This window comes from Pantherophis guttatus, chromosome 5 (genome assembly GCF_059756535.1).
Source record: "Pantherophis guttatus breed Tessera chromosome 5, ASM5975653v1, whole genome shotgun sequence".
NCBI classification, from domain to species: Eukaryota; Metazoa; Chordata; class Lepidosauria; order Squamata; family Colubridae; genus Pantherophis; species Pantherophis guttatus.
In genome coordinates this window covers 4,998,988-5,022,059 of record NC_142067.1, presented here as the reverse complement: position 1 = coordinate 5,022,059, position 23,072 = coordinate 4,998,988, and the positions used below count along the sequence as shown (strand labels likewise).

Below are 23,072 nucleotides of genomic sequence, written 5' to 3'. Positions count from 1 at the left end.
TGTTGTTTTCTGCACTTGTCGAAGATTCGTTTCTGTTCCTGCCTATGTTTCCTGCCGTCCTGCAGCCATAGCCGCATGCATGGCAGGTTAACCATCCAGGCCTCTCCATAAACTTCCCTTTCTTGTAGAATATCAGTTCAGATATACAGAACACTCAAAAGATGCCAATGAAACTGCTGTTCTTAAAGTAGTATCTGTTAAGGATGGCGGTTGTGGGTTTTTGCTAAGAGGAAAAAAAAAAGGTTTGTTTTATTTTAAAATCAGTCTGGAAGAATGGCAAAACTAAATCTTGGAGTAACTTGGAGAACATCTCAAGGAGTTTCCCATCTCTGGTCTTCCATCTTCCATCGGTAACTCATCAAAACGGTTTCCTCCCCTTCCCAAATCCTAGGCTCAAAACAGCAAGGGGCGTTTTTTGTGTGCTGTGCTTTTAAAATATTGAAAATTCACAGCCCCCAGTTTCTTTGTTGCTTTTCTCCTTTTCAAATGGGCCATCAAAACTATTATTCAACTCTTAAATGTATCTTTTAATTGCTTGGCTATGGAGCCTGGCACCTGACAGTAATTTCCAATAAAATTCTAAATACCTTCTCATTGCTTCTATATTCTTTGTTACAGTCTTAACATTCTTTGCAAAAGGGGAAGACAAATTTAGATTGTTTAAATATAATTAGATATGCTTTTGATACATACTTGTTAAGTCTCAGAATACAAAACAGTCCTTAAGGATTATATCTACGATTTGTATCCCATGCACTCCTGAAATTGACATGTTTTTGGGCGGTGCCATTTTTCATTTACTATGATAATTATGGTTTGTTTGTTTTCTACTTTTTTTGACTGCTGGTCTATACATCTTGATGCATATACAGGTAGTCCTTGACTTACGACCACAATTGAGCCCAAAAGTTCTGTTGTTAAGTGAGACATTTGTTAAGCTAGTTTTGCTCCATTTGACGACTTCCTTTGCCAAAGTTGTTAAGTGAATCACTGCAGTTGTTAAGATAGTATCACGGTTGTTAAGCGAATCTGCCTTCCCCACTGATTTCGCTTATCAGAAGGTCGCAAAAGGGGATCATGTGACCCCAGGTATATATCACGCTACAGTAGTCATAAATATGAGTCAGGTGCCAAACATTTGAATTTGGATCACATGACCGTGGGAATACCGTAACAGTTGTAAGTGTGAAAAACCGTCATAAGTCACATTTTTCAATGCCGTTGTAACTTTGAATGGTCACTAAACAAGCTGTTGTAAGTCGAGGACTAACCGTAGTGCTTCTCTTAAGACTGAAATTGAGCCCAGAATTACGATCGTAAGTTGTGGCGGTTATTAAGCAAGTCACCGCCTGACTGTGCCTGATTTTTGACCGTTTTTTGCAGGAGTTTTTAAGCAAATACCACAGTCAATAAGCAAACCTGATTTCCCAAACGGACCTTTTCTTTTTTGCTGAAAACTAGAAATAAACCCAGGAGACTGACATAATGACGCAAAAAATGTGCAGTCACATGATCCACAGCCATAAATGTGAGCTGGTTGCCAAGCCCCTAAAAATGCCACCGTGTAACTGTAGGGATGCTGCAGCTGTCGTAAAATTGAGATTGGATTGTAATATACAGGTGTTCTTCGACTTATGACCACAATTGAGCCCAACATGTCCGTCGCTAAGCAAGGCAGTTGATAAGTGAATTTTGCCTCATTTTACAGCCTTTTTTTGCGATGGTGGTTTAAGCAACTCACTGTAGCGGCTAAGTGAATTGTATGGTCATTAAGTAAATTTGGCTTCCCTCTCCCTTCCCCCCCCTTGACTTTAGCTTGTCGGTAGCTGGCTGGGAAGGCGAAAAATGGTGATCATGTGATCCCGGGAAACTGCAGCCATCATAAATATGAATCTGGGCACTGCAACCATGCATTTGAATTTTGATCACCTGACCATTGTCTTTTTTTTGGGGGGGGGTTGTTTAATGATCCCATAATCCCTTGCGGGGTGGAGTCTGGGCAACTGAATGGAGCTGAGTGTTTCCTGGCCAGATGCCCTTCCTGTCGCCAGTGCGGAGTTATATTCAGCAGATATATTCTCATTGTGCCCAGAGAGAGAGAGAAATATCTGCCTCTACCTAGGATCAAACTCACAGCCTCCTGATGGTGAGGCGAGAGCTCCACCTCTAGGCCACTGCCCCACTCCACCTGACCATCGTCATAAATGCGAAAAACAGTCCTAAGTCACTTTTTTTGTAACTTCAGGCGGTCACTAAACAAAGTGTTGTAAGCTTGGGGGCTGACTGTATAAAACAGGAGAAAAAGGGCAATCCAGCGATCTCATAAACATCAACTCAGGGCAAAGAGATTTGGCCTTCAATTTAAAGGAGGCTGGGGAAAATCTCTGGCAGTTCCCAAGCTTCTGTATTTTTTTTTCCCCCCAGACTTGCTTTGAAGAAACCAAATCTGTCTGGCTTTGCTGTCTCTTGACCAGCTGGGTGGTGCTTGGCATAAAATGATTTCCAGAGTGCTTTGTTCCCTAAACCAGCCATTTTCCAAGTTTTTCAGGCTGTGAAACCTGTTTAGTTTTTGATTTGGTTTTGTTTTTTTTAAGTTCCCCCCCCCCAACTCCTGATCCAGACTCAAAGCTCCGGTTGCAGAAAATTGGCTGCATTCAATTGTTTTTTTTTTTTCTTTTTTCTTTTAGTATCTGTCAGAATTCCATCTTAAATTTTTGCAGGAACCCTGTGAAACGCAGGTTGAAAATCCCAGGTTAAAAATTACAGGTAGTCCTTGATTTCTGACCATTATTTTAGCGACCGTACAAAGTTGCTTCAACTGACAACCCCGGTTCGGGGCCTGATCCGGGAGCGATGGCGACAGGTGGTTCAGAGAACCGGTAGAAAAATCCCTGCCCACCTCCCCCATGCCCAGCTGAGCCACGCGATCATCAGAGGCTTTTTTTTTTTTTTTTTACTTTTAAAGCATTTTTTCTACAACCTCTTTGGCCGAAGAAGTGGTAGAAAAAATGCTTTTTAAAGTTAAAAAAAAAAAAGTTGGCCACGCCCACCCAGTCACATTACCCCCCCCCCACCAAGCCACGCCCACAGAATTGGTAGTAACAAATTTTACATTTCACTACTGCTTACAACCATTTGTTAAGTGACAGTTCGAAATTACAACGGCACTGAAAAAAGCGAGTTATGTCCATTTTTCACACTTATGACCATTGCGGCATCCCCGTGGTCACATGATCAAAATTCAGATGCTTGGCACCTGCCTCATATTTATGACGGTTGCAGTGTCCCCCGGGTCACGTGATCCAATTTTGCAACCTTTAACAAGCAAAGTCAGCAGGGAAGCTGGATTCACTTAACAGCCGTATTACTAAATTAACAACGGCAGTGATTCACTTAACAACTGTGGCAAGTAAGGTCGTAAAATGGGGCAAAACTCACTGAACAACTGTCTCGTTTATTAATGGAAATTTTGGGCGCAGTTATGGTCGTAAGTCCAGGACTCCCTGTTGAGATCAAGTAGAAGGCTGAAGCAAAGCTAAACAAAGGCCGGGATGGGTGATGGATCTAGTGGCTCTAGATGCTGGGTGTTGCCTAAATTTTTCATTCTAATGAGTACAGATAGTCCTCAACTAACAACAGTTCATTTAGTGACCGTTCCAAGTTACAACGGCACTGAAAAACCATTTTTCACAGTTACACACCTTGATTGTGGGTTGATCACGTGATCAAAATTCAGCTGCTTGGCAACTGATTCATACTTACGACCATTGCTGTGTCTTAAAAGTCATGTGATTACCTTTCCCCGACCTTTTGACAAGCAAATTCAACAGGGAAGCCAGGTTGACTTTTAACAACCAAGTGACTCACTTAACAACCGCAGTGATTCCCTTAACAACTGTGGCAAGAAAGGTCGTAAAATGGGGCAAAGCTCACTTAACAAACGTCTCTGTTAACAACAGAAATTTTGGGCTCGATTGCGCTCGTAAGACAAGGACTACCTGTAGTAGTGATATTTTTTTGGTATTATGGTCTTTATGGCTGGATGGAAATTTGGCGGGTGGCAGTCCCTGCCCATCACAGCCCCTCAGACTTGAGAAAGTTTAGAGATGGGATTTTTCTTGTTCTAAAAATCCTGGAAAATATTTTCCATGAGAAATAATTACGCCAACATCATCCATCAAGCTTCAGGGTGGAGTTGGTGTTGAACTCAAGCACATTTGATTAGCAAGCCATACGATAACACTCTATACCCGTGTTGGCAAACCTATGACACACGTGCCAGAGGTGGCACACAGAGTCCGCTCTGTGGACATGCCTGCCATCGCCAGATTTTTAGTTTCATTGCACTGGCCAGCTGGTCTTTGCAGATGCTGAAGTGCCGGAAAATGGCCTGAAAATTACTTCATTCTCAGCTTAGTCCAAATTAATTCCAAAACAAATTCTTCATAAACAGTCCTTCGGCCTTATCACCAACCTTTGTCGTCTTTGGCACCCTGCCAAAGGCTTTTCTTGGCAAAACCCCCACAAAGTTCAGAAGCAAGAGACTCCACAAGAAACAAATGTATAAGCTTTCAAAATGCCCAATTTTTTGAAGCAAAGGATTTGTGTTAAATTCAGAATTTTATTACAAAATGATAATTAGTTTTGGATAGTAAAAAGGGCTGCTTTTTTAAAAAAAAAGTTAGAGGTATTATAATGGATAATTGAAAATCTGAAAGATATCCTCCTGTAGATTTTGAAATTTATATTTGGTAAATAAGTGTTTTAATGGTATTAAGAGATTTTTAGAATGTTTAACATAAGATGATATTATTTTAAAAGATATATGATATAAAATGTGTAAGATTTCAAGATGCCCAATTTTTCTGAAGGAAAGAGGATTAATGTCAAATTCAGAATTTCATTAGGGAGTAATGTTCAAAAAGAATGATGTTCGAGGGTATGAAAATGGAATTTATTCATGATCTTTGCTGTTTCTAACACTGCTAAAGTATTGTATTATACATCAAGAAAAAGTTTTTTTATAATTAGGAAGAATGAACTTAACTTAATTGGTTGTGAGAATTTATAAAAGGGAGGTTGATGAATTGGAGCAAGGGGAGTTAAAGATCGTGTGGGAGTTTTGAACTTTATAATTAGTTTATTTTAGCATATGTTTGTTAGATGCTATACCCTGTTTTTGCTCTGGGAAGTCGGGGGGTGGGGAGGGTGGGATAAGGGTGGGGGTGGAAAAAAAGTGGTGAATAGAGAAATGTTTTAATAGAAGAAAGTATCTACGATTAGAATACAGGAGTTGCTCAGATAGGAGAATATTTCACAGCAAAGAAGTTAGAAAGGAGAGAGGAGGAGAGGGAGGGAGAGGAATGGAAGAAAGGAGAGGAGGAAGGGAAGGGGATAGGAGTAGGAGTGAAGGTGAGAAGGGGGAAAAGAAGAGAGAAGTGGGGGAAAGGAAAAGGAAGTAGGATGAGGTAGGAGAGGAGGTAGGAGAAAGTAGGAGAGAAGAGGAGGGAGGGAAGGGAAAGAAAGGAGGAGAAGAAGAAGGTTTGTTGTGGAATGAGGGAAGAAAGAGAAGAAGAGCAACCCCGAATGTAATTAAAATGTTTTATTGTAATGCTTTCTTTAGGGGAAACATGTATATGTAGGATTTATTATGTATAAGAAAATGTATATTTTCCATTATGCGGGGAGGGGGAAAGGGTTGGGGGGAGAAAATTGTATTTCTTATAAAACTTTTCAATAAAAAAAAAAGAAACAAATGTATAAGATCCCAAGAGCCTTTGCTGCTCTTTTAAGCCTTATGGGAGGGGCCAATCATCTCCTGGCCTTACTCCGGAGTCGTCCTTTTTGCTTTAGCTGCTCTTGCCTTCTGGCAGCTCTGCGCATGCGCGTACTAGGAACAGGCTCCTCCTGTTCCTCTGCCTCTCTGCTATCCGCCTCTGGAGGCTCCGGAGTGCGTGCATCACTCCCAGATGCCCTGGCCCCATCTCTGCCTCCGACGCAGAGCCCTCGTCCGAGTCTTCCTCAGACTCCAGGACTGGCCCATTGTCCTCTCCAGCCTCCTCACTGTCTGACTCCGCTGCTAGCTCCGCAGGCTGCTGGCGGACCACAGCAATGCATGCGCCGGCCAGCTGGTGTTCAGGTTTCCGGTGCTCCGGCGCGCACATATACACGCACGTTCCAGTTTGGGCACAGAGTGCCGAAAAGGTTCGCCATCACTGCTCTATACATTTAAATTAGGTTGGTATTAAATATTCCTGCCCACATTTAAGAAGGGCTGTTGAATTTGTTTGGAATATTCCTAGAGGACTTTACAAATACAGGTAGCGCTTGTCTTAAAACAGTTCGTTTAGTGACCGTTTGAAGTTACGACGGCACTGGAAAAAGTGACGTATGACCATTTTTCACATTTGCGACCGTTGCAGTATCTCCATGGTCATGTGATCAAAATTCAGATGCCTGGCAACTGGCTCGTATTTATGACGGTCACAGTGTCGCGGGATCACGTGATCCCCTTTTACGACCTTCTAACAAGCAAAGTCGACGGGGAAGCCAAATTCACTTAACGACCCGTGTGACTTACTTAACAACTACAGAGATTCACTTAAGAATGGTGGCAAGAAAGGTCGTAAAATGAAACAAAATGCACTTAACAGCAGTCTTGTTTAGGAATGGAAACGTTGGGCTCACTTGTGGTCATACATCGAGGACTATCTGGCACCTTTAACCATTTGGAAACGTCTAAAGGAAGTAATTTCCCTCAAAGGCAGAAGAATTTCATAATGTTTATGAATTTCATCATAAAAAGGGGCAAAAAACTCACTTAAGAACTGCGTTGCTTAGCAGCAGAAATTTGGGGCTCAATTATGGTCATAAACCGAGGATTGCTTGGAAATTTGGGGAAATGTGCAGGTTTCAAGGGGGTCATATTGTCCTTGACTAAATAATCCTCAGAAATAATTAATGGTGCCCTTTGAAAGGAACTCTAGAAAAACTGAAGCCAGTTGGATGTTTTCTAATTATTTCTTTTAATGATCAGCTTCTTAAAAATGTTGGATTACTGCTTTTAACGGTTCAGCTGAAGCAGCCAGCAGCCACCCAGTATTTTTCATGGATACTGTCAGCCGTGCTTTTTTACTCTTAAATCAGAATTTAAAACATCTGAGCTACAATTATTCCTTCCAGAGAAGCTTAGAGAGGAGGGAAAAAAATGGTCTCCTCTCAAGAGTTATATATCTTGTAAAAGCGCCATACGGTAAATTAGCTTGAGGATGTGGCCTGGGCGGCAAATTAAAACATATATTTTAAAACGGATGATTTTCAATTAAAAGATCGGTTTAAAAGACTAATGTTTTAAAGAGTAATGTGCCTAATACTGTCATTTTGCTTAGCGCATTGTAAGCCGCCCTGAGTCTCCGGGCGGCATATAAATCTAAATTAAAAAAAATTTTTTTTTGTTTGTTCGGAAAGGTTTGCCTTTGAACTGATTATTATATTCTAAAGGTTGAAACTCTAATGCAGATTGTGCTGAAACAGTTCTCGGATGCGGATAATCCAGAGGTGTCAAAATCAATTTCATTGATTGGACGCATCAGGGCTGTGGTTCACCTTTGGGGGGGCCCGGGGGGGGGCATGGCTGACTGGGTGGGTATGGCAGCTGCGTGGGCGTGGCCAGCTTGACACCACTCCCTAAACTGCTGGCATGTTTCCTCTTTGCATTGGGTAGACCGGACCGCAGTGACGCGGGGCAGCCCCTTACATTTTCCAGGACAGCCTGGCGGGTCAGATCTGACCACATTGCAGGCTGGATCCGGCCCCTGGGCCCCTGGTATAATCCATTCTCCCTCTTCTCAAAACACTAAGCCTGTTGTGAGCTTTGACTTATTTGCTAGGCTGCTTCTCTCCAATGTAGCCACTCCAATTTCGTTGAGGGTTACTACCTTATCTCCATCAGCTTGGCAGTGGTGTTTGGGAGGTGTAGTTAAGAGATGCGGGTCAAACTATTTGCCCCTTTTTTTTCCTTCCTTTTGACGGCCTCCTTTTAACTTTCACAGAGCTCAGATCTAGCAAAAAACAAAAACAAAACGAAAACAACCAAATAAAAGGAACTAGTACAGAATTCAGACAGCTTTGGCAGGCAATTCTTGGAGACTGCGTCTCTTTCTTTCTTCTCCTCGGTTCTACTTTTTTTTAAATTTGATTTATATGCCGCCCTTCTCCGGAGACTCAGGGCGGCTTACAATGCGTTAAGCAATAGCCTTCATTCTTTTGTATATTTTATACAAAGTCAGTTTATTGCCCCCACAATCTGGGTCCTCATTTCACCTACCTAAGAAAGGATGGAAGGCTGAGTCAACCTTGAGCCTTGGTGAGATTCGAACCTGCAGTAATTGCAGGCAGCTGTGTTAATAACAGGGTGCACTAAACCACTGTACTATCAAGGCTCTTTCTTTTTAAATTCCAGCTCATGCAGAACAAGGATTGCTTTTATTTACATCCTCGGCTTAACATCCATTCGTTTAGTGACCATTTGAAGTTTCAACGGCACTGGAAAAAGTGACCTATGACGGTTTTTCACGCTTGCGACCATTGCATCACCCCCATGGTCACATGATCAAAATTTGACTGCTTGGCAACTGACTCATATTTATGACGGTTGCCGTGTCCTGGGGGTCACGTGATCCCCTTTTGCGGCCTTCGGACAAGCAAAGTCAATGGGGGGAGCCATCAGAAGACACCAGGCGTCATAAATATGAGTCAGTTGCCAAGCATCTGAATTTTGAGCACCTGACCATGGAGATGCCGTAACGGTCATTAAGTGTGACAAACAGTCACAGGTAACTTTTTTCAGTGTCAAGTCGTAACAATCAGTAAACGAACTGTTGTAAATCAATCAAGGACTACCTCTATAAACCTGACAGCAAAGCCCACTCTCTCTTAGCCCTGATGATGTAACCTATTTTGAGTAATGAACCGTCTGCAAGAACACAACCAAGCTCAGAAATCTATCATTGCCTTTGCAACCTGAGGGGTGTGTGTCTGTGAGAGAGAGAGAGGGGTGGGGGAAAGAGACTGACTTCTTTTCCACCCGTTATGCAGCTGCAGGGTATGGCCCCTCTTATCTGACCACTCCCCAGGCAGTATCTCTACTCTCCCCTCCCTCCCCCAGTTCCAAGGTCATTCACATATACCACTACAACACCCCAACCAGACCGTGATCGAAGACCTTCAACCTCAAACACAACTTACACAGGATGTAAAAAAGATGAGTTCAGAGAAGATGATTAGGGGACTGGAAGCTAAAACCTACGAAGAACAGTTGCTGGCACTGAGTATCATTTAGTTTAATAAAAAGAAGGACTAGGGGTGGCATGATAGCAGTGTTACAATATTTGAGGGGCTGCCACAAAGAAGAGGGGGCCAATCTATTCTCCAAAGCACTTGAGGGCAGGACAAGAAGCAACGGATGGAAACTAATCAAGGAGAGAAGCAACTTAGAACTAAGGAGAAATTTCCTGACGGTGAGAACAATTAGTCAGTGGAACTCCTTGCCTCCAGAAACTGAATGCTCCAACACTGGAAGTTTTTAAGAAGATGTTGGACAACCATTTGTCAGAAATGTTATAGGCCAGGGTTTCCTGCCTGAGCTGGTTGGACAAGAAGACTTCCAAGTTCTCTTCCAACTCTTTTATTCTATTCTAAGGTCCAAACACCCAAAGGAATTCAGACTGGTTTGGGTTAAGCCAAAAGCCCATTTCCCCCCCACCCATTTTCTCCCTCCTAGGCTGAGGCTGGGTCTGTCTCTCTTTTTGGAGTGGTAGCTAATAAACCATTATTAAAACCATTTGCGAATGCTGTGGAAATTCTCTCATTGCTCATTTTGCAGCCTGTTAACTGGATTTTTGATATCTCTCTGCGGCTCCTAAGTGGTTTTCTGACTGGCGTGTTATTTATTTTAAGTTCAAAGTTACTCTAGTGCTTTCTGTTTGGAACTGTATTTGTGCTGCAGCCTGAATAAGTAACAAACACGAAAGCTGCTTTTCAAAGAAAACCAGATTTTTCAAGTTCTTGGTATGGGAGTAAAGATTCTTTCGGTGTCATCCTAAAACTTTTTGCTCCTTAATTCAGAATCCAACATATACTGTACAAGTCAGGTTTCAAGTCCTGCTTTGAATTGATGGCTTCTTTCATTTTCTCTTTGTGATATGCTCCCCACCCATCCCTGGATGCCACTATAATTTTTTAAAAATCACATTAATTTCACAGAATCTAATTTTTAAATACAGTTAGTTCTCGACGTATGACCATAATTGAGCTCAAAGTTTCTGTGTCTCAGAAGCGGGACGTTTGTTAAATGAGTTTTGCCCCATTTTACAACCTTTCTAGCCACAGTTGTCAAGTTAATCACTTTGGTCGTTAAGTTGGTCACGTGGTAGGGAAGTGAATCTGGCTTCCCCATGGACTTCGCTTGTCGGAAGTTGTCAAAAGGGGATCACGTGACCCCAGGACACCACGACCGTCATAAATATCAGTCAGTTGCCAAATGTCTGGATTTTGATCGTGTGGCCATGGGGATGCTGCAACAGTTGTAAGTGTGAAAACTGTTCATATGTCACTTTTTTTTAGTGCCATTGAAGCTTCCAACGGTCAGTAAAGGAATTGTTGTAAGTCAAGGACTACCTGTATGGAAATTCATTGAGTAGAGCTTCCATTAGTTTCCCCCTCTTCAGAGAAACATTTAATGTTTTCCTGTATTGGGGTGATTTCTTATTTATTGAGGAAGGAAAGGAGCAGAATGGTAAAGCATAAGATCGGAAGGGACCTTCACACCACCCGTTGCAGCATCTGGCAACTGACTCATACTTACGACGGCTGAAGCAGAGGTGGGTTTCAGCAGGTTCTGACCAGTTCTGGAGAACCGGTAGCGGAAATTTTGAGTAGTTCGGAGAACCGGTAGTAAAAATTCTGACTGGCCCCACCCCCATCTATTCTCTGCCTCCCGAGTCCCAGCTGATCGGGAGGAAATGGGGATTTTGCAGTAACCTTCCCTTGGAGTGGGGTGGAAATGGAACATTGGATTACCTGAATCTCCTGGGACCATTTGATCCCCGACCTTCTGACAAGCAAAATCAACGGGAAAGCCGGATTCATTTAACAACCATTCATCTAACTTAACAACTGCAGTGATTCACTTAACAGTAACGGCACAGAAGGTTGTAAAATGGGGCAAAACTCACTTAACAACTATCTTGCTTAGCGACTGAAATTTTGGGATCAGTTACGGTCGTACGTCGAGGACTACCTGTACTCCAATGCAGAAGGCCATATAGAAACCTCTTAACTCCTTGCAGTCATCTATTTTCACAACCTGATTGCAAATAGGGTACCCTGGACTTTTGTGCTGAATTACTTGCCAGCCCTTAGGAGAAAACGTAGTCCTCAACTTACAACAGCTCATTTAGTGACCGTTCAAAGTCGCAACAGCAGTGGAAAAAGTGACTTAGGACCATTTTTCGCACTTACAACCAATGCAGCATCCCCACAGTCATGAGTTAAAAATTCAGATGCTTGGCAGCTGACTCATATTTATGACCGTCACAGCGTCCTGGGACCATGTGATCCCCTTTTACGACAAAGCCAATAGCGAAGCCAGATTCACTTAACAACCGGGTGACTAACTTAACAACAGCAGTGTTTCGCTTAACAACGGTGGCAAGAAAGGTCGTACAACGGGGCAAAACTCACTTAACAAACTTTAACATTCCTAGTTGATTTAGAGTTGCCCGTAGGCATTGCCACGTACCGTGTTTCCCCGAAAATAAGACCCAAGCGGAAAACGAGCCCTAACATGATTTTTTTCAGGATGCTTGTAAAATAAGCCCTACCCTCAAAAATAAGACCCAGTTAAGACACGGTGGCTCAGTGGCTAAGACACTGAGCTTGTCGATCGAAAGGTCGGAGTTCAGCGGTTCGAATCCCTAGTGCTGCGTAACGGGGTGAGCTCCCGTTACTTGTCCCAGCTTCTGCCAACCCAGTTCAAAAGCAGGTGAAAAATGCAAGTAGGAAAATAGGGACCACCTTTGGTGGGAAGGGAACAGCGTTCCGTGCGCCTTTGGCATTTAGTCATGCCGGCCACATGACCACGGAGACGTCTTCAGATAACGCTGGCTCTTCGGCTTTGAAACGGAGATGAGCACTGCCCCCTAGAGTCGGGAACGACTAGCACATATGTGCGTGGGGAACCTTTACCTTTAAGATCGTCAGACAGATGCATTTCATTACCGTATTTTCCCGAAAATAAGACCTAATCGGAAAATAAGACCTAATGTGTCTTTTGGAGCAAAAATTAATATAAGACCTGGTCTTATTTTGGGGAAAACACGGTTCCTACGCTGTGAAGGGTTGCAGATGGCTGCAGACCAGGCCTGAAATGCTCCCAGTTCGGACCGGATCACCCGATCCGGTAGCGATGGAGGCAGGTGGTTCGGAGAACCGGTAGCAAAAATCCCCCCCATGCCTAGCCGAGTCGTGCAATCATCAGAGGCTTTTTTTTTAATTTTTAAAAGCATTTTTTCTACAACCCCCTCGGCCGAAGAGGTTGTAGGAAAAAATGCTTTTAAAAGCCTCTGACAATCCCAGCTGAGTTGCCTAATCGGCAGAGCCTTTTAAAAGCATTTTTATACAACCTCATTGGCCGAAGAGGTTGTAGAAAAAAATGGTTTTAAAAGTAAAAATAAAAAATAAAAAAAAGTTGGCCACGACCATCCAGTCACATTATACCCCCCCCCCACCAAGCCATGCCCACAGAATCTGTAGTAACAAACCTTACATTTCACCACTGCTGCAGACTGACGTGCACACCTCCCAAATCCCAACTTCGCGTTGTATGGAGATGCGTGTGTTGCACGCTGATTGGTCGATCCGACTTCCACTTGGGAGGTGGGCAACAGGCAAGGCACATTGCTGCTTGAATCTCAAGCAGCACAATGGAGCAGATAAATGCAATTTCTATGTACCCATCTCCGAACCACAGAGGCATACATTCCTGACATGCAGTGGCAGAGAAGTTTAATCCAGGCTTCTGAGGGCCCTCCCAGCAAGCCACGATTTCCCTGGCATGATAAAAACATATTGCGATGCCCTGATGCCGGCTCCATCCCTTATGTATTTGTGCGCACTGTTCTAACACAGCTGCACAATCGGTGGAGTTTGTGTCATTTGCTGCCCTCTCTTCTCTGTAGATACTCATGGCCCATTAGCTGAATTAGTGTTGTAGAAGTGTGTGGGGACAATTAACCATAGTAATGAGAAGAGACATCAAATGCCACAAAGAAATCTCAGTGCATTTTTGTCACAAGTCATCTGTAAGACGCACAAGTGTTTATATTTCATATTGCCATAGTGATTTTTTTTACCAGTTAAAAGGAATTAACAAGGATCTCAGGCTTGTTTTTTTCCTGGGGGAAGGTAATGAAATGCCTCTTAATTATGTTACAAACCCACATAAAGTCTTTTTTGCTATATTGTTACTAATGGATACTATGGCTGAATATCCATAGTATATTGGGGGGTGAGTGTATGTATACACATACACACACTATATATACACACACAAACACATATAAATGTGTGTGTATGAATGTATGTGTATGTATGTGTATATACCGTGTTTCCCAAAAAATAAGACCCTGTCTTACATTTTTTTTAAACCTGAAATAAGCGCTTGGCCTTATTGCCATGCGCTCAAAAGCCCGATTGGGCTTATTATCAGGGGGTGTCTTATTTTGGGGGAAACAGGATATATACACACACATACACACACACACACATACATATATCTATATCATATATATCTATATCAATGTGTGGCGTATACAACAATAGCAATAGCACTCAGACTTATATACAGATAGATACAACAATTCACTTAGTCACTGTTCAAAATTAGAACAGCACTGAAAATAGTCAATCATGACGATTTTTCATACTTATGACCGTTTCAGCATCCCCCCGGTCACGTGATTGACATTCGGATGCTTGACAGCTGACACACAATATATGACTCTTGCTGTGAGTCTCTTTTACAACCTTCTGACAAGCAAAGCCAATGGGGAAACTAGGTTCACTCAACAGCTGCGTTACTAATTTAAGAACTGCAGTGACTCCCTTAACAAACATGGCGACAAAAGTTGTAAAACGGGGGTAAAACTCCCCTTAAAGAACGACACTGCGACCATCACAAACACATACCTGTTGCCAAGCCTCTAAATTTTGATCACATGACCATGGGGATTGCTGCCACAGCCATAAGTGCGGGAGATGGTTGCAAGTCATTTTTTTTCCAGTGCCATTGTAACTTCGAACGGTCACTAAACGAACTGTTGTAAATCAAGGACTGCCTGTCAATTTATGCTGCTCTAGGAGCTTTAGAAGAGAACTTTAGAATAACTTCGTCACTTTGAATGTACACTAAATTTCATTGCATGCAGCAGCTCTCAAAGGGTCACCACCTCCAACATACCCTACATAAACACGACATAAATAAATACAAAATTATGTACACGTCACATATATTACAGGACACAGGGAAACAACCAAGCAGACCAGCAAAAAGATGGTTCTTAAAATTGGCTAAGCCAATGTTTGAGTGTCAAGAGTGGATGGAAAACCCAGGATTTAGGGGTCCCCGTGTCCAAACTAGGTGCATGCACGATAGCTGTCCTGCTCCAGTACTTCTATTTCTTTTTATTAAAAAGTTTTGTAGAAAATATAAACATTTTCACCCCTCCACCCTTCCCCCTCAACCCCTCCCTCCCCTTTCCCACCCCTCCTTCCCCCCCACCCCCCTCCCTAGACTTCCCAGAACAAGCAGAGGGTATAGCGTTCACAAATCAAAAGCTAAAATATGCTAACAAATTATTACATTTCATATTCTCCCTAGATCCTTAACTCCTTATACTTCAAAAAACAAACATAAACTACTTAAAATTACTTCAGTCATATGCTATATGAATCTTCTTATTCGGATTTTGCCTAACTTTGCCTAACTAATTTTTTTTTTTTTTTTAATTTGATTTATATGCCGCCCTTCTCCGGAAACTCAGGGCGGCTTACAATGCGTTAAGCAATAGCCTTCATACTTTTGTATATTTTATACAAAGTCAGCTTATTGCCCCCACAAACTGGGTCCTCAATTTACCTACCTTAGAAAGGATGGAAGGCTGAGTCAACCTGGAGCCTGGCGAGATTCGAACTAGCAATAATTGCAGGCAGCTGGATGATAATAACAGCTATTAGTCCGCTGCGCCACCAGGCTCTTTTGCATTAAGTGGTGAATTAATCTTTTAATAAAAGCTGTAAACCTTGGTTTGGTCGATAAACCTTGTTTATTCTTTGGATAAACAAGGTTAACATGGTAGCACTAGAACAGGGGTCTCCAAACTTGGCAACTTTAAGACTTGCGGACTTCAACTCCCAGAATTCCTCAGCCAGCAAAGCTTTGCTGGCTGAGGAATTCTGGGAGTTGAAGTCCGCAAGTCTTAAAGTTGCCAAGTTTGGAGACCCCTGTGCTAGACGTTCTTGGTTGTGGCCCAGGTGGTCAAGGCAAGGCAGGCCTTTAGAGTAGGGGTCCCCAACCCCCGGTCCATAGACTGGCATGTGGCCACGGCATGCCCGAAACCGGGCCCCGCAAACAAACGAAGCCTCATCTGTAGGATGCAGATAGCACACAAAACCCCCCACTCTTCCCGATCTGCGGAAAAACTTCTCCACAAAACGGGTCCCTGGTGCCCCAAAGATTGGGTGCCCCCGTTTTAGAGAGTCCTTTATTGTCTTCTAGAAGGGTTCAACAAACTCTGGCCCCTCTGACGACCACTAAGGCTCCACCCCACGCTACCCTGAAAGCAGAGCCCCCCTCCCCCTCTCCCCCCAACAACAGCCCCTATATTACCAGGAAAGTCCACAAGGCATAAGACAAATGGTAGTCCTCAGGCCAGCGACCAGGTCCAACGCAGGTCTGAAGGTAAAGCAAAACAAAGGGCAAAAGCAGTCCACCAGGTTAGGCCCAAGGCCAAGGGTTAAAAAAGCCGAGACGGGGTACAAGGCAAAGGCAGGGCTAGGATAAGACAAATGGCAGTCCTTGAAGCAAGGCCAAAAGGCACGAGTCAAAAAAAAAAAGGCATAAATTAAAAAAAAAAAACAAGGCAGTGGTATATAAGCCAAAACAATTGTTCCTGGCATAGAGTATTACTCCTTACGGCTACTCCTTCAGTTGCTCCATCCCAGGTGTTCCTTGTGAGGAAGGGTGGGGTGGCCTCCTCCCGTGTAGCCTTGCAGCCCTTCTCTGGGCCTGCCTCTGCTCGAGGCAGCTGTTCCCCATCAGAGGAGATCGGCTGCCTATCAGCACCACGGCCTGTCAGCAGCCGAACCTCCCTCGGGGTCTGTGAAGGCAGGCAGCTATCCGTCCGGTCAACCACTTCTCCCAATGCCTAAAGGGGCCAGCATCGTCCTCAGTCCTGGCCTCTCCAAATATGCCAAGGAAGACATGCCATCCCTGTCAGATGGTCCCAGTTCCTCCTCCTCCGAACGGGCTCCGATGGGGCCATGACATTCTTTGTATAATTCTTCATTTCACAACCTTAAGGACTTGTTTGCCCCCTTTTTTAAAAAATAAAAAAACACCTTCATTATTCATGTATAATTAACATAGTTTTGAAAGAATCTTTTCTGTGTAAGCAGCGCAAAGATAAACTTCCTTTCATATCAGTAGGCGCATTCCTTAGTTTTTCTGCTCATGGAATTCATCCTAATGATCAAACATTCCTACGGTGGTGTAGATCAGTGTTTCCCAAACTTGGGAACTTCAAGATGTATGGACTTCAACTCCCAAAATCCCACAGCCAGCCATGCTGGATGGGGAATTCTGGGAGTTGAAGTCCACACTTCTTAAAGTTCCCAAGTTTGGGAAACACTGGTGTAGATGCATAGGAATTCTTCTGCCCTACAAAAAAGTTTATAACTGGCTTCTTGCTTTGAGGTGCATATATTGCACACACCACGTGTACTTTTTTCAGCAAGTCTTCGGGTTGAATAGGGGGCAACGTATTTAAAAATGGGACGTGGGCGTGCAGGAAGTCCTCCCTGTTTGTGAAATATTTTGGGAAAAAAGAACACATTCATCCGATGTCTTGGTGTTTGCCGGCAACTTTTACAGCCAGTTAATTGAACGCCATTCTTTCTTCTGTGAATGGAAATACAAATAGACTGTTACCTTTCACAACTGAAGCTAATTTTACACACGAGTATGCAAAGGGCTAGTGAATTCATCAGCCCCAATCTGCTAAATGTGAATTGCATGAAATTATTTTTGGCGGGGGAAGTGTGGCAGCGGCAATGATAGATAGATAGATAGATAGATAGATAGATGGATGGATGGATGGATGGATGGATGGATGGATGGATGAGGTAGATGAGGTAGGTAGGTAGGTAGATAGATGATAGATAGATAGATAGATAGATAGATAGATAGATAGATAGATAGATAGGGTAGGTAGGTAGGTAGGTAGGTAGGTAGGTAGATGATAGATGATAGATAGATAGATAGATAGATAGATAGATAGATAGATAGATAGATAGATGAGGTAGGTAGGTAGATAGATGATAGATGATAGATAGATAGATAGATAGATAGATAGATAGATAGATAGATGAGGTAGGTAGGTAGATAGATGATAGATAGATGATAGATAGATAGATAGATAGATAGATAGATAGATAGATAGATAGATAGATGATAGATAGATCGATAGATGGATGAGGTAGGTAGGTAGGTAGGTAGATAAGATAGGTAGGTAGGTAGGTAGGTAGGTAGATGATAGATAGATAGATAGATAGATAGATAGATAGATAGATAGATAGATAGATGATAGATAGATCGATAGATGGATGAGGTAGGTAGGTAGGTAGGTAGGTAGGTAGGTAGGTAGGTAGGTAGGTAGATAGATAGATAGATAGATAGATAGATAGATAGATAGATAGATAGATGGATGAGGTAGGTAGGTAGGTAGGTAGGTAGATAAGATAGGTAGGTAGGTAGGTAGGTAGATAGATAGATAGATAGGTAGGTAGGTAGGTAGGTAGGTAGATAGATAGATAGATAGATAGATAGATAGATAGATAGATAGATAGATAGATGATAGATGAGATAGGTAGGTAGTTAGGTAGGTAGATAGATAGGTAGAAAGAAAGAAAGAAAAAGAAAGAAAGAAAGAAAGAAAAAAAGACCATGTTAGAACTAACAAGACACCAAAATGTAGAGTTGATAAGTGTTTGTGTAACAGTAATGACCAACCAGAGATTATTACAAATTAGTTTAATTTACTTTATTGTCCTTTCACCTCGTACAATGAAATTAAATGCCATCTTTTAAATGCCATTAAGTGCCATCCCACTTTATAAGGCCGTGATGGCAAACCTGTGGCCCGCGAGCCGTCGCCCCAGTCCACTGCACATGCCAGCTGATCTTTGGTTCTCTGCCACGTATGCACAGGGGGCGGAAGTGGGGTGCATGCAGGGGGGCAGGGCGCATGTGGGGAGGGGTCACACACGCATTGCATTTTGGGGGGTTTGGGCCCCCACTTTGGGCATTCGGTCCGGAAAAGGTTAGCCATCATTGTTCTAAGGCGTTGCACAAATGATGAGAAATTATTTTTATTTATTCAGCTATTTTGAGAATTTTTCTTGCTCTGTATTTCTGGGACCGATTTTTTTCTGGAGGGTAGTTGCGTTCCTTTATGAAGTTGTGTTGTGTCCCTTATAAAAGGACCCGAGTAACAATTGCACACTTGTGACAGAAAACTAGCAGTAGTAACTGAACGGTTGCCATTCTTCGCAGCTCTTATCTAGCGCCCCAAAGTATTAGGAGCACCCTTAGATTTTGGATGATTATCTAGTTTTCAGAGCAACGGTGAGGTGGGGGGGGAAGCATTTTTGAATCAGTTCGGAATTCAATTTCACCTGTTAAGCTTGAGCCACTGAAAAAAATAAACAGCAAAAAAAAATAATGGCTGAAAATTTCTCCTCTCTGCCCACTCACCCAGTGTTATTGCTGTGTCTTCAGCATTCGGAAGCCTTCGGGCTGTTCTCCATTTTCCACAATTTGCTGGAGAACTACGGCAGGAGGTAGTCATTGTTGCCAGGGCCTTGTTTTGTGCTGTTCCCACCGGTCTTTGATCAAGCTCCATGAAACAGGAGATGCAAGAAAGAAAGAAAGAAAAAAAGAATAGCTTTTTGTAGCTGCTGCTCATCCAGAAAGCGGTTTCTTGCAGTGAGTTTAAATACCAGAAGGTGTTCGCCGTGTCGTTTAGCTCATTGACTTTTCAGCCTGGGTTTCCCTGTGAAAAGGGGATAGGGGAGACGTCAGACATTTTAGAAAAGGGTTCTGTCCCTCTGGAAAGGAAGCATTACAGGGCCAAGCAGTCAAGTTGAAAGGCATTTCTTTGTTCGTATCGGTGAACAATTTTATTTTTGATTTCTTTTTTTCCCCAAGGTTCTATTTCAAACGGGGGCATTTGCCACAGGCAGTTGGAAAACAGTGATTTGCCAAATTGACAATATCACATACAGGATGGATGGATGGATGGATGGATGGCCATCCATTAAAGGCCATCAAGTTATTTTTTGAGTCCTATCAAACACAAGAATAGATTTTCTCCATGATGATCTCTCCCCAACACTAACATATTTTGTGTGTGGGTGGGAGGGAGGGGAAGAAGGGAAGGAAGGAAGGAAGGAAAGAAGGGTGAGGGAGGGAGAGAAAAGGAAGGAAGGATTTTTCAGCATCATCTTGAGAATACAGGTAGTCCTTGACTTATGACCATAATGCAGCCTTCCCATAAGGTCGCAAAAGGGGATCTCATGACCACTTAAGCGACTGGTCACAAGTCCAGGATTTTCGGTAAACAAAAAAAACAGCTTGTGGTCCTCAACTTACAACCATTCATTTAGTGACCATTCAAAGTTAAAATGGCACTGAAAAAAGGGACTTATGGCCATTTTTCACACTTACAACCTTTGCAGCATCCCCACGATCATGTGATCAAAATTCAGACACTTGGCAGCTGACTCATATTTATGACGGTTGCTGTGTCCTGGAGTTATGTGATCCCCTTTTGCGACCTTCTGACGAGCCAAGTCAATGGGGAAGCCAAATTTGCTTAACATCCGTGTTACTAACTTATCAACTGCAGTGATTCACTTAACAGCTGTGGCAAGAAAGATCGCAAAATGGGGCAAAAGTCATTTTAACCAGTGTCTCACTTAACAGAAATTTCCGGCTCAGTTGTGGTCATAAGTCGAGGACTAAGTGTATTTTTATACTCCTGGCTGCTAAATCAATAATTGCTCAAAAGTGGACATTCTTAATATATTTTATCATTGAACAATTGGTGTGATTCCATGTGGATTATTATCTAGAAAGATTATCCAAGCCATGCTATTAATAGTAACAATTCTTAATAAATCTGGTTTTATATGTGGAAATTGGTTGAATGTAGCGATATTCTTGGAGGTTATATGCTTGCCTCAAAAGAATTTTAAAAGTAGAAAATGTAACAGAAATAACATTTATGTTCAAGAGCAAAGCAGAAAACCATCTTACATTTGATTTACACTTCTGTTTACTATTTAGTTTCATTTCTTTGTTTCATTTCTTTAAACAAACAAACAAACTGACTTTTCCTCTTTTTTCTTTTCTTAGTTCCAAGAGAATTGGTCGAACTTCATCTGAAACTGATGAGGAAGATTGGGAAATCTGTCACCGCAGACCGATGGGAAAAATACTTGATCAGGGTATATCGATTTTATATTCCTTTGAAAACATAATACTGGATGATGAGAGCTTCGCAGTGTTTAATAATACCCCGCCTAAAGTCAAAAACGTCTGTGTGGATTTTGGAGTTGATTTGTGATCTGAACTGAGCACCTGTAACACAGGTAAAGGTAAAAGTTCCCCTGTCCAACTTTAGGGGGCGGTACTGATCTCCGTTTCTTAGCCAAGGGAGCCAGCATTGTCCGAAGACATTCCATGTATCATGTAGCCAGCATGTCTATACACTGAGGTGCACTGAATGCTGTTTCCTTCCTATTTATCTATAGAAGAGCAACAAAGATTAATAGGGGATTGGAGGCTAAAACATATAAAGAACGGTTGCAGGAACTGGGTATGTCCAGTTTAATGAAAAGAAGGACTAGGGGAGACATGATAGCAGTCTTCCAATATTTGAGGGGCTGCCCCAAAGAAGAGGGAGTCAAGCTATTCTCCAAAGCACCTGAGGGCAGGACAAGAAGCCATGGATGGAAACTAATCAAGGAGAGAAGCAATCTGGAACTAAGGAGAAATTTCCTGGCAGTGAGAACAATTATAATCAGTGGAACAACTTGCCACTAGAAGTTGTAAATGTTCCAACACTGGAAATTCTTAAGAAGATGTTGGATAACCATTTGTCTGAAGTGGTGTAGGGTTTCCTGCCTGGGCAGGGGGTTGGACTAGAAGACCTCCAAGGTCCCTTCCAACTCTGTTATTCTACATCTATACCTATTTATCTACTCACATTTTCATTTTTTTGAACTGCTAGATGGGCAGGACCTGGGGCATGTCATGGAAGCTCACCCCATCGCTCAGATCTCGAACCTAGGCTGTCAGCTTTCCGACTGACAAGCTCAGCGTCTTTAACCACTGAGCCATCGTGCCCCACATGCCTGTAAAATATATAGGTAGTCCTCTACCTAGACATTTGTTAAGTGAGTTTTGCCCTGTTTTACGATCTTTGTTGCTGTAACTGTTAAGTGAATTAAGTCGATAAGTTAGTAACCCGGTTGTTAAGTGAATCTGGCTCCTCCCCCCCCATTGATTTTGCTTTTTAGAAGGTCACCAAAGGGGATTTCCATGACTGTGGGCCACAGCAACGGTCATAAGTATGAGCCAGTTGCCAGGCGTCTGAATTTTGGTCGCAGGATCATGGGGATGTTACAAAGGTCGTAAGTGAAATACGGTTGTAAGTCATTTTTTTCAGTGCTGTTGTAACTTCGAATGGTCACTAAACGAATTGTTGTAAGTTCAAGGGACTGCCTGTATGTCTCTGAGTTGATTGCCGTTGCCCTTTGTGGTTTAAAATACCTGGTTCTGTGCTTTACCCCAGATAGATGACAGCACCTACCGTGTTTCTCCAAAAAGACGACCCACTTTGAAAAGAAGCCCTATCACGTTTTTGAGCGCATGCGATCAAATTAAGCCCCACCCACAAAATTAGCTCTAATTAAGACCCCGCCCACCCTGGGGTGCAGTGGGTGGGGCAAGACACACAGCAGTGGTAAAATCCCATTTTTTTTTTACTACTGGTTCTGTGGGCGTGGCTTGGTGGGCATGGTTTGGTTGGTGGGCGTAGCAAGGGAAGGATACTGCAAAATCCCCATTCCCTCCCCACTCTGGGGCCAGCCAGAGGTGGCATTTGCTGGTCTCCGAACTACTCAAAATTTCTGCTCCGGAACCTGTCAGAACCTGCTGGATTTCACCCCTGGCACACAGGTAAAAATTCAGCTAGGGTAGGGATGGAGGGGTGGAACTGCCCTACTTACCAGGCCTCGCACACCCCAACACCTGTCTCTTCTTCTTCTGTGGCTGCTTGCCACCACTCGTACACATCACCCCTGCCTCTGTTTCTCCTTTAGATGCCTGCCGGAAGGCATTTGCAGCCGATAACAGAACTCTGGATCGATCTGGAGCTCTATTATCGGCTGCAGAGGGCTTTCCGGAAGACATCTGGAGGCGAAATGGAGGCCAGGGCGATGCGTGCAAGTGGCGGCAAGCGGCCCAGAAGAAGTGGGCCAGCAACGGGCTCCTGCTGGGTGGGGCCGTTGGTGCCACTGCCGCGAGGTGAGTCAATAATTAGATCCGTCCAAAAAGAAGGCCTAGACGTTTTTCCGGGGGGTCAAAAGAAAATAAGACCCGGCTTTCTTTTTGGAGAAACACGGTAACATGTCTCATCTGATAAAAACAGTTTTGAACTGGCTCAGTAATT

The 23,072-nt window shown here is 43.0% G+C and overlaps 1 protein-coding gene across 1 annotated transcript in view; it reads left to right on the top strand.

Annotated features, from left to right (window-relative positions):
• The window catches only part of RSF1 (remodeling and spacing factor 1), a 61,122-nt gene that overhangs the window by 6,062 nt on the left and 31,988 nt on the right, over positions 1–23,072 (top strand). The window contains exon 2 of the mRNA XM_034408280.3: positions 20,753–20,844. Within this exon, the coding sequence (XP_034264171.3) occupies positions 20,753–20,844 (92 nt within the window). The remainder of the gene's footprint in view (positions 1–20,752; positions 20,845–23,072) is intronic.